Here is a 13,319-nt window from a genome sequence, read left to right as displayed (position 1 = left end):
TCCTGCCGGGAGGTGTGGCCCGGGGTGCCAAGAGGGCATCCCCGCCGCGGCCTCTCACCTGCCCTGCAAGCCCCCGGAGTGCCTTCGCGCTTCCTGATCCCGCCATTCCGCAGCTCTACCAGTTTCTGCCAAATTATGTCTCTCTTCCAGCACCAGTGGGGCTCCCCATTTCCTCTCCCATCTTCTCCCGCCCTCCAAGGCCTGGCTTCGCTGTGCCCATCCAAGTTCCCCCGCCACCCCAGGGACTGGCGCCCCCACCCTCACGCTGCTTCCTGCCAGCCTCTGCTATGGGTCTCCACCGGATCAGGTCCTCAGAGCTTCTCAAGGGTCCAGCTCCACCTCCAAGAATATTTCCTGATAATCCCAGTGCACACTGACCACTCCCTTCTCTGCTCCTGCTTTGGCCAGCGCATTTATTTAACACGTTTACTGAGCGCCTCCTGTATGCCAGCCACTGTCCCGAGTGCTGGCATTACAGAAATAAACCATGTGGGACTGGAGAGAGAGCTCTTAGTTGGTGGCCCATGCCCATGGTCACTGGGGCGGGGAAAACCCTAATCTCCCTGGTTTATCAGGCTGCTGTCCCCAGCACCCTGCAGCACTCACCTCAATGGGCTGGGAGGGCTTCTCACCAGGGTCGTCCACCAGCGGTTTCTTGGGCTGAAGGGTAGAAAGGGTGTGTCAGAGCAGGTGAGCTCACTTTCCAAAATGTATCAGCTGAGGGTGCGTGCACACCCCGAGGGCCAGCCAGCACTCACCCTCTGCCCAGTCTCTAGTTCCTGCAGAAACTGGTTCCAGGACTCTTCTGTCCAGACATTGTCTCCTTTTTCTCGGCGTCTGGGCACCTGCGTGGAGGTGGGTGGGCATCAGCTTGTGAAGAGGGCTACTGGGACACTGGCCAGGCTCAAAATGCAGGCTTACAGGCCCCTGCCCTTCCCGTGGGCCCACGGTGTCCTCCAAGGGATTCCAGCTGAAAGGACATCGTGGCACAGGGGCTTGGCCATACAGCATACAGCCGGGGTTGACCAGGGAACACGCTGGGTGGGCTACCTGATTTGGGGGCTGCAGCACAGTGGAGAACGCTCCAGGTCTGTAGCTGAAGGTGCTTCTAGGTAACTCTTCAGAGTGGTCCCAGCTTCTTCTGAAGAAAGGGAAGGACATCTCTTCAGCTTCCTTTTAGGGAGACTGAGGCAGAAGCCAGCACACAGCCCTCTCGCCCTGCCCTTGTCCCTGCTGTGGGGTCTGCTCTGCCTCTGACTGCCCTGCCCTTACTCTGGAAGCAAGGCTAAACTGTGGAAGTGTGTGAGCTCCAAGCTTAACTTCTAGCTCCATTGTTTAGTGGATGTGTGACCTTTGAACAAGTTACTGATCCCTCAGAGCCTCAGGCTCAGAACCTGTAATATAGAAATGATTTGGTGAGAGAACATGTGTGAGGTGCCCGGGAGAAGGCCTCACACATATATTTGCTCCAGGTGTGGACCGACCCTCTCCTGCGGGCCATTTTGCTAAATCCTGCACGTGTGTTTGGTCTGGCCCCATGACTGTGGCTATGTGCATCTGTTCAGCTTTGAAGAAGCTGGTCTTTCTGGGTGCTGTGGCTGAGTGATTGTACACCCACGGGCAAGGAAAGCCAGAGGCAGCCCTGCCCTGCAGCTCTGGGCAAGTTATTTCTGCTCGCTGGGCCTAGTTCCATGAGGGTGCTGGATTCAGTGACTCCATCTGTGAGACTACCCCAGCCACTGCAGTACAGCATGGTCACATCTGCCTTAGCTCCCCTCCAGGGCCCCATTCCTGGCTGGCTTACATGGAACATTCCAGTCTCTGTTTGAAAGTTTCCACCGAGAGGAACCGCTGCATCCGGCTTATCAAATAATGCAATATCTGACCAAGGGTTGGGATTTGTTGGCTGTAATTATGACTCCATTCTGATTTTGGCAATAATAAAAGTGACGGTGAGAATGGAATGTGTCATTCCTAACCTAAGGAAGCTGTAATTATAATTAAGCCTGTATATTACTAATGTTGTGCAGACTTGCTATGTGCAAAACCTGATGCATGATACATACATGATCACACTGAACCCTCTGGGCATCACCACTTAAAAGATGGGGACACAGAGGCTCAGATTGAGTGAGGTGCCCACAGTCACATGGCTAGTGGCAGTGCACAGGCTTAAACCCAGAACTCAGTGTCCAAATCTTGAGCCCTTTGCCTCTGAACCTTATCAGCGTTGCCCAGAGCCACAGGCCAGTTTCAGCCATGCTAATGAGATGAGTCCCTCCCTGCAAGGGAATAAGAAACTCAAGGATTTAACTCTGAGAGCAAAGATCCTGATTCCCACGGTGGTGCTGACCCCGCCAGGGCTCCAGCAGCCCGGCGGGGCCTGTGGTTTGTACAGAGGAAAGGAATGTCATCCTTATCCCTCCAAGGGGCTCCTCTCTCTGTGCTATCAGGCAGGAACTTGGGTACTTCCATATCCCCTGTTTTCTCTCAGGTTTCAAAGAGGACAGCCCCAGGTCCAAGTTCCCCTCAACAGTTCTGTCCATGGCTGCCCTGGCCGCCCCGCTCCCTGTCTCACAAGACCGGTGGGATCTTTGGGGCAAGAGTTCCTGCTGCTGACCACAAACGCATCACAGGTGTTCCTGACCAGGAGCGGGTGCCAGGTCCACTCCTGCCCTCCCATCCCCTTTGGCCCTGTAGAGAAGAGAGTCTATGGGGGTGGTGGAGACCCAGACGAGGCTGTGCCGGCTGTGGCCACGAGGGGGCGCCCATCCCATGGGGGCTCATGGGCCGCGCCTCTCCGCAGCCCTCGGCCCCTCCCCACTATGCTCACCCACTGGAAGATGCTGCCGGGCCGGGCCTGTGGGCAGGTCTTTGCTGGGCTCCTAGATGCCTGGGGTCTGCAGAGGAGGTACACGAGGAAACCATTGAAGGTGGGAGGAGACAGGCCAGAACTGGGGCTGAGGGTGCCTGGGTGATCATTTAGGGTTTCAGCACCACCCCCTTGCTCCTGGGTGGATGGTGGGGACAGAGTGGTTGGTGCTCAGGGACACTGAACGTGGGCGTTGCCCCCAGAACTTTACAACGTTTACTAAATCTTCAAAGCAACTCCGGTAGGTGATGATCTCATCTTATAGATGAGGAAAGGGAGGCCCAGAGAAATCCCGGCCAAGGAGTGGCAAGGCGCCCATTCCCGGTACAAGCTGAGGCTGTTAACTACCACCTACCGGGGGATTTGAAGTGCTCTGGAAATGAGTTATAAAAACCTCTCAAGTTGAACGGAGCCAACTGGAAAGCCCCAAAGCCAGGCGGGGCTGCAGGTCCCAGCCGCAGGGAGGGACGGACACAGGTGCAGAGCTATGGCAGGCAGGTGGGCCCGCATCCACTCACCTCTGGGTGGCTCCTCGAAGGTCCAGTCCAGCTGCAGGTCTGCAGGAGCAAAAGGGACCAGGTCATGGGACGGGGCAGAAAGCGAGGGCAGGGTGCCCTGGGAGGCAATCACAGCCGCTCCCAACATCCCTAGAGCAGGGGGCTGAGGGCTGAGTCAGGGCCTGAAGAATGTCCCAAGGGAGGGAAGGAATTAGGAGGGCAGCTCTCTGGAGGGCTTGAAATGCCTCTGGCAGGCTTAGGGCCTAAGCGAGCCAAGAGGGCAGCCGCCTTGCCCAAGCCCTCCTGCTCCTCCCTCCCCGTTCCCACACACACCCTCTCCCGACCTTTGTGGACTTGCCCTCGCCACTCAGGCTGGGGAAACTCGACTTGCACCCTCTTCCAAACGCTTTCCTTCCCCATTTGCCCAGACCCACTCCTAGCTCCTCAAGGTGCCTGGGAATTGCTTCCTGGGAAGAGCTACTGACCCACTGCTCCCCAGGGCGCGCGCGCGCGCGCACACACACACGCTACAACGGCGCCTGCCTAAACGCCAGCCACATCACCCCTCACTGGACCCCACACCCTCCTCCGACTCCTGGATTTGTCTGCTTTCCCCCATAGCAAACTGTAATCAGTGACCATAAAGACCTCCACCATCTCCAATCCCCCTACTCCCCGTCTCCCTAAACAGACTTCTGCTCACCACTGCGCATCTACCCACTCTTATCAAGGATGCTGGTGACCTCCACATTGCCAAATCTGACGGTCAATTCTGTCTTCATCTTACTCAACCCATCAGCTGCATTTGTCACCACCGGTCACATTCTCCTTTTGGAATTCCCTTTCCACTTGGCCCCAGGGAGATCTCTCCGTTTTCCTCCTACCTCCCTGGCTCTACCTTCTCAGTTGCCTTATTGGTTCCGCCTCATTTCTCAAACTTCTAAGCATCCAGGTGCGTGGGGGCTCAGTCCTGGGTCTGTTTGTCTCTCTATCTCCCTAGGTGATCTTGTCTAGACTTATGGATTGTTGTTTTCCAGAGATGGGATCATGCTATGTTCCCCAAGGTGGACTTGAATTCCTCAGCCTCCCAAATAGCTGAGACCATAGCTGTGCGCCACCGCACCCAGCTAGTCTTAAGGCTTTTAAAACACCATCTATTCCCATGATTCACAATCTTGGCTGCACACTAGAATTACTGGGGAAACTTTAAATCAAAATCTCTCTTTTTTTTTTTTGAGACTGAGTCGCCCATGCTGGAGTGCTGTGGGGTGATCTCAGCTCACTGCAACCTCTGCCTTCAAGCAATTATCCTGCCTTAGCCTCCGGAGTGGCTAGGATTACAGGTGCACACCACCACTCCCAGCTAATTTTGGTATTTTTGATAGAGGCAGGGTTTCGCCATGTTGGCCAGGCTGGTCCCAAAATCTCTTTTGAATGAGTCCCAGGTATTTCCATCTGCAGTTTTAGACCTTGTCCCATGAACTGGACTTGGATATTCATCCGCTCACTCAATCTCTTCACTCAGAGGGAACACGTGTCTAAAACTGAACACCTCTTTTCTTTTTTTCTTTTTTTTGAGACAGAGTCTTGCCCAGTCGCCCAGGCTGGAGTGAAGTGGCATGGTCTCAGCTCACTGCAACCTCCGCCTCCCAGGTTCAAGCAATTCTCCTGCCTCAGCTTCCCGAGTAGCTGGGATTACAGGTGCATGCCGCCACACCCGGCTAATTTTTCGTGGTTTTTTTTAGTAGAGACAGGGTTTCACTGTGTTGCTCAGGCTGGTCTCGAACTCCTGAGCTCAGGCAATCCACCCACCTCAGCCTCCCAAAGTGCTAGGATTACAGGCGTGAGCCACTGCACCCAGCCTGTGAATGCCTCTTAAACCTGCTCCTCCTATAGTCTTTCCTGTTTTGACAAATGGCAACTCCCATCTTCAACTTGCTGAGGTTTAAACCATCCTTGACTGTCTCTTCCATGCCATGTCCAATCCATCAGCAAATTCCAGTGACTGCAATGTATTCATAGTCTCACCCTGTCCCACCAGGGCCACTGCTACCACCCTGGTCTAACACACGATTACCTCTCGCCTAGATTAAAGCAAAGTTGTAAAGGCGGCTTTTTCTCCCTAGCCCTTACCAGGCAAGGGAACTGGTCACCCTGCTTCCACCACTCCTTCCCCACCCCTCAGCCAGGCACAACCTTTTCAGCCATTACCTGTCAAAGCATGGCACTCTTCTGTTCAGTGGCTCCTCCTCATTTGCACCGTAAAAGCTGAAGTCCTTGTAATGGCCCACGAGGCCCCACATGCCCTGACCCCACCACCTCTCTGACTCCATCTCCCACCACATGCTCCTCGCTCCAGGCCAGGCTCTCCTTGCCAGTCCAGAACATGCTTCTACCTCTGGGTCTTCGGAGCCCCCTTTGCTGGAATCCTCCCCCCAGCTCTGCCAGGCTGACTCCTTCACTCCCTCCGTGGTCTGATCAAACGCCACTTACAAGTGCCTTCCTGGCCCCTCCTGGGTGAAGCAGCAGCCTCCCTGCTTGGGGCACTCCCCTGGTCTGGCTTTATTTTTCCCTAGCCCTTTCCACCATCTGCCATGTCAAAGGTGTGTGTCTAATGTGTGACTTCCTTTGATCTTTGGCACCTACGGTAGTGCTCAGCACGTGGTCCATGCTCAGTAGATGGTCAAGGACTCGCTGAATGGATGGGTGACCTCAGAGCCAGCTCCTAGGCACCCCTGGGGTTGGCTGCATTTTGAGTTGTGGAAGAAAACAATGCTTCCAGTAAGGGAATGACCACTAACAGTGGCATTCCAGCCTGGCAGGGAAATCAGAGAGGGACTTTAGGAAAGGAATGGTTTCTCAGTCCCCTCAGAGGACACTGGGGGACAGTGGCTGGTCAATGTCCTTCTGGGGATGCTCTAGAGACCACTGCTGGCTCCGAGTACAGGGAGGGGATAGCCTATTTTCAGGACTACTCATTAGAGCCTCGGGGGAGGTGGAGAAGAACCCGTTGAGCAGCTAAGTCCCCTTTTCTTTCCCTGTCTCTCCAAGCCCCAGGGGCCAGAATCCACTTTGGCAGGGCGAGGACCCTGGAAGGGTATCTTACCTGGCATTTTCCGGTGAATCTGCTGGAACATTCTCCGGTACCAGTCTCTGGGGCTGTCAACACTCTGGGATCAGAAAATGCAAAGTCAGTTGTCCCTGCTTATTCACCCTCCCAATAGCAAGCCACCCAAAAGGACTCCCTAGTGAGTCCTTTCTCTGGCCACCCCTGAACCCCCGATAGGTGAGCTGGGGAATACTTCTCTTGTGATCTCTTTAATAACAATAGCTTCATGTAACACATCCTATATAAGTAATATACATGGCAAGAAGTCCATCGAAGTGTATGCAATAATGATGTTATGAGATTTGGGCAATTTACAGTTTTTCTCTTTGCTTTTCTTTATGTCTAGTGTTTCTACAAAGAACATTTTTCTTTTGGGGGGAGACAGGGTCTCACTATGTCACACAGGCTGGAGTGAAGTGGCATGATCATAGCTCACTGCAGCCTCCAATTCCTAGGCTCAAACAATCGTCCTGCCTCAGCCTCCTGAGTAGCTGGAACTACAGGTGTGCACCATCTTGCCTAACTAATTTTATTTTATTTTTTTAGAGACAGGGTCTCACTATGTTGCCCAGGCTGGTCTGGAACTTTTGGTTTCAAGTGATCCTCCTGCCTTGACCTCCCAAAGTGCTGGAATTACAGGCGTGAGTCACTGCACCTGGGCCAAAATTGATAGTAATAATGTAGGAGTGAGATGCGTGTTTCGCATCACCTGCTTCATTCAAGCCTCAAAACAGCCCTGGGAGGCAGGAAGGGTATGTTACCATCTCCAATTTCCAGATGAGAAAATGGAGCTGGCCGCTGGGCGCGGTGGCTCACACTTGTAATCCCAGCACTTTGGGAGGCTGTGACGGGCGGATCACAAGGTCAGAAGATTGAGACCATCCTGGCTAACACGGTGAAACCCTGTCTCTACTAAAAATACAAAAAATTAGCCGGGCGTGGTGGTGTGCGCCTGTAGTCCCAGCTACTTGGGAGGCTGAGGCAGGAGAATGGTGTGAACCTGGGAGGCGGAGCTTGCAGTGAGCCGAGATTGCACCACTGCACTCCAGCCTGGGCAACAGAGCAAGACTCTGTCTCAGAAAAAAAAGAAAGAAAGAAAATGGAGCTGAGTCAAGACATGAAAGTGGATGGAAAAGGGCAGGGTATCCCCAGTCCTAACTGGACCCCCGGATCCTTCCACTCTTGCCACAGTGAGAGATCTGCTCAGACAAGACTCATTCATTCGGCCAGTCAGTCATTCATTCAGCAACCATTTCATGAGTGTGGTGACAGGCCCTGGGGATATGAAACTAAGAGAGGGTGCCCCGCAGCCTCAGCCCTTACAGCAGGGGTTCTCTACCTTTGAGACACTGATGGGAGTTCTAGATCTGTACCCTGCACAAACCATTTGAGCAACTCAGGCACACAAGGGTGTCCGTAGCTTCATGAGGTTTACGGCCCCTGAACTCCACCACGGTTGAACCCCTGCTTAGTCTGAGATGGTTTGGGTGTGGCCTTTATTGCCCCACCCCCACTTTAATGCACACAAGTCGAGCTTCCTGTAGATCCCTGGGCCCCATCTTTCTGTGGCCCCCAGCCCTGGACTCACGGATCTCGGGGCAATAGGCATTCCGCTCTCATCCACGGGCCCGATTCCCTCGTACTTGACCCAGCGCTTGTCCCGACGCTTGCTGTCCTTGGTCCACGTGGCTGACCAGTTCTGGGCATGCTGGGAGGCAGGGATCTTTGTGCTTGCAGAGGGCTTGCTCCCAGGGCCTGGCCAGGTCTGATAACACGTGGGGTCTGTCGGGTGCGTGCAGGAGAGCATTAGTGAAAGGCAGTGGTCTCCACCTGAACCTGTGTGTCCCTTAGCTCCTCAGAGCATGGATCTCTGTGGGTTCAAAGTTTCAACATCGCCTAGTTTGTTTGAGTGGATGACTCAGTTTGTTTGTTTAAGTGAATTTGAATGGATTTTAAGAATGCTGTGCCTGGCCCTACCCCCATCCTTCTTTCCTGGGACTATCCTAAGTGCTTTCAGAATAAGGTCTGGAAATGATTACTTGTAGAGAATGCAGGGGACATCCCAGCTGGGGTGTGGCAGTAAAGATGCTGGGCTTGGAGGGGACAGACTTGAATTCAGACCCCAGCTCTGCCACCTACTGGCTGCCAAGGCCTGGGGCACATCAGTCACCCTCACAGTGTCTCAGTTTCCACTTCTGTAAAACAAGGCTCATTGTGACAAGGATTCAGTGACAACTAGTGTGTGTGACTGTACCCAGCACAGTGCCTGACCCACAGTCGAGAGGCTCTCAGTGAAGGTCAGAAACCCATTCCCTAGACATGGTTGTGACTGAGTCCTCAATTTACCCATAACTGTTAGCCTCTAAGTAGCTAGGGCAGCAGTATAAAGGCTTTAAGACCAGATGGACAGTCGGCCGGGCGTGGTGGCTCAAGCCTGTAATCCCAGCACTTTGGGAGGCCGAGACGGGCGGATCACGAGGTCAGGAGATCGAGACCATCCTGGCTAACACGGTGAAACCCCGTCTCTACTAAAAAATACAAAAAACTAGCCGGGCGAGGTGGTGGGCGCCTGTAGTCCCAGCTACTCGGGAGGCTGAGGCAGGAGAACGGCGGAAACCCAGGAGGCGGAGCTTGCAGTGAGCTGAAATCCAGCCACTGCACTCCAGCCTGGGCGACAGAGCAAGACTCCGTCTCAAAAAAAAAAAAAAAAAAAAAAAGACCAGATGGACAAGGGTGTGAATTGCAGCTCAGCCTCGGTGGCTGAACGTCTTGTGGGCGGGATTCCTTACGGGGATGCTATCAGTCATCATCACCCCTACTTTGTCAGGATATCAAGGGGTTAAATGAGGTGAGCCTTGTAAAGGATTTTTACAGTGGCCAGCATGCTCTGGGTGTTCCATAATTTTGTGGGTGTTTTTTGTTTGTTTGTTTGTTTATTTTTGAGACTGAGTTTTGCTCTTGTTGCCCAGGCTGGAATTCAGTGGCATGATCCTAGCTCACTGCAACCTCCACCTCCCAGGTTCAAGCGATTCTACTGCCTCAACTTCCCAAATAGCTGGGATTTCAGGCGCCCACCACCACACCCAGCTAATTTTTGTATTTTTAGTAGAGACGGGGTTCCGCCATGTTGGCCAGGCTGGTCTTGAACTCCTGACCTCAGGTGATCCACCCACCTCGGCCTCCCAGTGTGTGTGTGTTTTAAGTGACAAGGTCTTGCTGTGTCACCCAGACTGACAGAGACAGGGTCTTGCTATGTTGCCCAGGCTGGATTCTTGTTTGTTAAATGAATAAATTCCTTTACACAGCACCTGTCTCATGGGAATGCCGCATAAAAGATGTCACTTTAAGAGAGACATATTCAGGGCTGGCCTGCACCCAGGAGTTCCCAGGACCTCTGGACCGGGACCTAGAGCTGCCTCTCTAAACTCCTGCTGGGCAGCCTGTTGGGCCTGAATGGGACAGTCTCCACCCCTTCCCAAGCCAACAGATACCCACATCACCTCCACCCTTCCATCCCCAGTCCCTGCAGGACGTCCCCCGGCGCCCAGGGCTCCTGCACACTTCCTTTCCCTGGCACCGGGCTGGAGGGCAGGGGAGGGGATGCGTCAGCCTGCTCTCCCCAGGCAGATGATGTCTCTTGCAGAGTCAGCAGGCTCCGCAGGGAGAGGCTCGCAGTGAGCCCAGAGGCCTCTGAGGAACCTCCTCATGGCCTCAAGAACCCCATCTCCTGCTGCTGCCCCTCTCGCTCCACACAAGGCAGTGCCAGATAGCAGGGCCCTGACCCTCCATCTCCGGCATGAGGCTCCTGAGCAGACCTACCCGGGTGCCGGGAAGCATCTTGTCTTGGTGTGTAGCAGCCATTGCACACAGTCCTGGGCGCGGGGTCGTGGAACTGGAAATTAAGGGTGTTGGAGCCACCATTCCGGATCACGGGCACCTGCGGGGAGGGGCCAGGAGCGGCAGCTCAGGGCCCAGCAGGGTGGGAGGGAGGGATGGCTACTAGGCACAGCCCATACCCCTCGGTGATGGTCCCAGGCCCACCTGATGATTTTGTGGGAAACCAGCGAGGCCCCCCAGAACTCTCTTCAGCCCTCCCTCCATCCCTTTCATCCTCTTGCCCCCACCTGACTAGCTAGCGTCCCAACCAGCTCCGGACCCCCAAGACACCCTCCTTCCTACTGACTCACTCACCCGTGTCCCCCGGGAGGAAGACCCTATGTGGGACTGGAGGTGGCCAGGGATGAAGTCATCCAGGCTGAGCCCAGCAGGGAGGCTTCGGGGTGGGCCCTGCATGCTTGGGTTAAGGTTGGAGGACTCAGGGCGAGCCAGCTGCTCCTCTGCGTGTCCTCTGTGGGGAAGGAGGAAGGAAGGGAAAGCCCTGCTAGGCCGGGCTGCCCATGCCCTCTTGGCTCGACCCTGGGATAGGGGAGGAGGGGCCGGCTGTGGGAGGGGGTCAGGATCAGCTGGGTGCGAGCTCAAGGACCCAGGAAACAGGCCACACCAGGCACCCGCCTGCAGGCTGCCCGTGCCTGCCGGCTCCCAGAGGTACAATGGGCCACTTGTTAGGCCCAGGGCAGGAGCTCTGGGTGGGAGTGGGGGAGGGGGAGCTTGGGTGAGGAGGAGGGGAGGGGCTGGCCAGGAGCCCGTGGGGCTCTCCCTGCACGGGTGCAGCCGGCTTCCCCACTCCCCCGGAGGGAAGGCGCAGGGGAACTGGGGCAGCTGGCAGAGCGGGGGCCTGGGCCAGGACTTTGTTTCAGTTCCCTCTGCCTCCCCCAGGCCCTGTGTGGGCATCTCTTGCCTGCAGGCACAAGGGATTACTCAGCCACCCGCCCACTGCCCTCTAGGAAGCAGCCAGCAGGGCCTTAAGCCCGACAGGGCCACGGGGAGCATCGGGGGCATTTCCAGGCAGGAAGACCCACTCTTGCGAGGTCACAGGGAGCATCGGGCCCTTCTTTGGCCTCCTTCACAGAATGAGGACTCAGAGGGCTCTGGGTGGGTGTAGAGAGAAGCGGTGGGTGCGGGCAAAGCTGGACCTGCTCATGCCCACGGAGAGGTGGTGTTGAGTGCTCTGGGGTGTTCTGCATGTGGCCACGTGTGCACGCACACACACGCGCACCCTGGCTCCACTTTCTCCCGCCACTCCAGGCTGTTTTGTGAGTGGAGGGTCTTCCCTGGCAGCACCATGCCTGCCCGCAGCCAGCTTCTTCCGCCTCATGCCAAGGCTGGGGAAGGGGAAGGGAGCCCCAGGCACCCAGGGAATGGAGGAGCAAGAGGGGAGCCCAGAAGGGTGGGTGCAAGAGGACAAAAACGGGCTCCCAGTTTGGGGTGTCCAAGCGCGCTTTTTGACCCAGAGCACTGTGCTATGGTGTCCATCCCTCCTCATCTTGGCTGCGGGACTGGACCAGAAACAGCCAAGCTCTGCCACTGCCCAGGACTGGATGGAATCAGATTTGCCTGTGCCTGTGGGGCCCTTGGGGGCTCTCAGGGAGGGCTGCAAATGCATCGGGAGGAGCTGTGTGTGTATGTGTGTGTTGGAATCTGGGTGCAGAGCTGTGAATATGACTTCTGGGGGGGCCACTGGGCAGACCACATGAGCTGCACGGGGGTTGTGGGTACAGAGGGGTGTCAGCTGAACAGTGGTGGGAGGTGCAGTCATATGAGCAGTGTAAGACTTGGGGGGCCCGGAGGGGATGAAGGTAGAATAAGGCTGGGATGACTCATCCCCTGGACCCAGCTCCTGCCCAGGGCTGGCGAGGGTGCAGCCAAGGCTGGGGGCAGCTCCCTGTCTCTGGTTTGAGTTTGTGGGGACTTCTGACATTCGAGTTGCTGCGACACAGCTCTTCTGTGCCCATGCCTGACTGCGGGAAGTGGAGGGCTGAGGCTGGAGGAGGAGCAGCTCCCCAGCTGGGTCCAATTAGGACTCCCACCAAAGCAAAACATGCAGACACACCCCAGTCCCCACACTCCACCTCCCCTTGCGGGGGGAAGTTGAGGCAGGGTGGGGTGGAACCTCAGGAGGCCTGGAGCCGGCTGGCTCCTCGCAGCGCCCCTCCCTGCCCAGCTGACTGCTTCGGGCCAAGTTGCCGGTCAGCAGCGGCTGCCTGGGTCATCAGCTGACAGCGCCTTCCTTCCCTGACCTCCCCGCCCACCTCGTGCTCAGTGAGAACTGCTCTCTTGGAGGATGGGCAGGGGAGGAGGTCCCCCACGACCTGTAGTCAGAGGTTGCTGACCCTTGGTGCCCCCATCTGCCCCTTCTCAACCCTGCTCCCTGTGACACCCCCCCGGAACCTCCAGGGAAGGGTGGTCCGAGTTCTTCTCTTGGCAGCCTGGTCAGGAGACTTAGGGAGGACTTCCAAGGAAGAGGGCAGCATCTGGGGACTGGTCCCCCATGTAGCAGAGAGCGGAGGGGTCCTCCCAGAATTCAGGCCGCCCCTCCACGCAGGCAGCCAGCCCCGGGAGCGGGCGAGGTCCCGGGATCGGGAGAGGGGAGGCAGCTCTGCTGGGGCAGACACCGGCTTTCCTGCTCTGAACACTGCCCTGGTCTTGGGGGCCTGGCCCTAAGCGCTTACCCAGGTATTTCTCAGCCACAAGGCCACGTGTACAAGGACAGGTTTCTTGAACTTCGCTTTTTCTGGTATGAGGGCTGATGGGGAGTACTTCCCACCTCTTCCCAGAGTTTGGGACTCGGACCCCGGGGAGGAACTCGGTGAGGTTCCCTGGGGTTGGGCATGGGTCCCTCCCGCGGCCTCGCCTACTCCCCGCCCCTCCTTCCCCGGACCTACCTTCCCCGGCGAGCAGGTGGCTGGGCCCGAGGCCGTCCGGGAGCGCAGGAGCATCCCTG

General features: G+C 56.3%; 1 protein-coding gene across 1 annotated transcript in view; it reads right to left on the bottom strand.

Moving 5' to 3' along the window:
- The window catches only part of SORBS3 (sorbin and SH3 domain containing 3), a 30,804-nt gene that overhangs the window by 10,101 nt on the left and 7,384 nt on the right, over positions 1-13,319 (bottom strand). Inside the window, exons 3-11 of the mRNA XM_011968849.1 lie at positions 10,670-10,826; positions 10,298-10,415; positions 8,067-8,260; positions 6,476-6,539; positions 3,391-3,429; positions 2,834-2,900; positions 1,051-1,141; positions 759-845; positions 593-660 (exon numbers count right to left, since the gene is read on the bottom strand). Coding sequence (XP_011824239.1) covers positions 593-660; positions 759-845; positions 1,051-1,141; positions 2,834-2,900; positions 3,391-3,429; positions 6,476-6,539; positions 8,067-8,260; positions 10,298-10,415; positions 10,670-10,826 — 885 coding nt within the window. The remainder of the gene's footprint in view (positions 1-592; positions 661-758; positions 846-1,050; positions 1,142-2,833; positions 2,901-3,390; positions 3,430-6,475; positions 6,540-8,066; positions 8,261-10,297; positions 10,416-10,669; positions 10,827-13,319) is intronic.

Source organism: Mandrillus leucophaeus, unplaced genomic scaffold, assembly GCF_000951045.1.
Source record: "Mandrillus leucophaeus isolate KB7577 unplaced genomic scaffold, Mleu.le_1.0 Scaffold86, whole genome shotgun sequence".
In the NCBI taxonomy this organism is placed as follows: domain Eukaryota; kingdom Metazoa; phylum Chordata; class Mammalia; order Primates; family Cercopithecidae; genus Mandrillus; species Mandrillus leucophaeus.
This window is presented reverse-complemented; position numbering and strand designations above follow the sequence as displayed.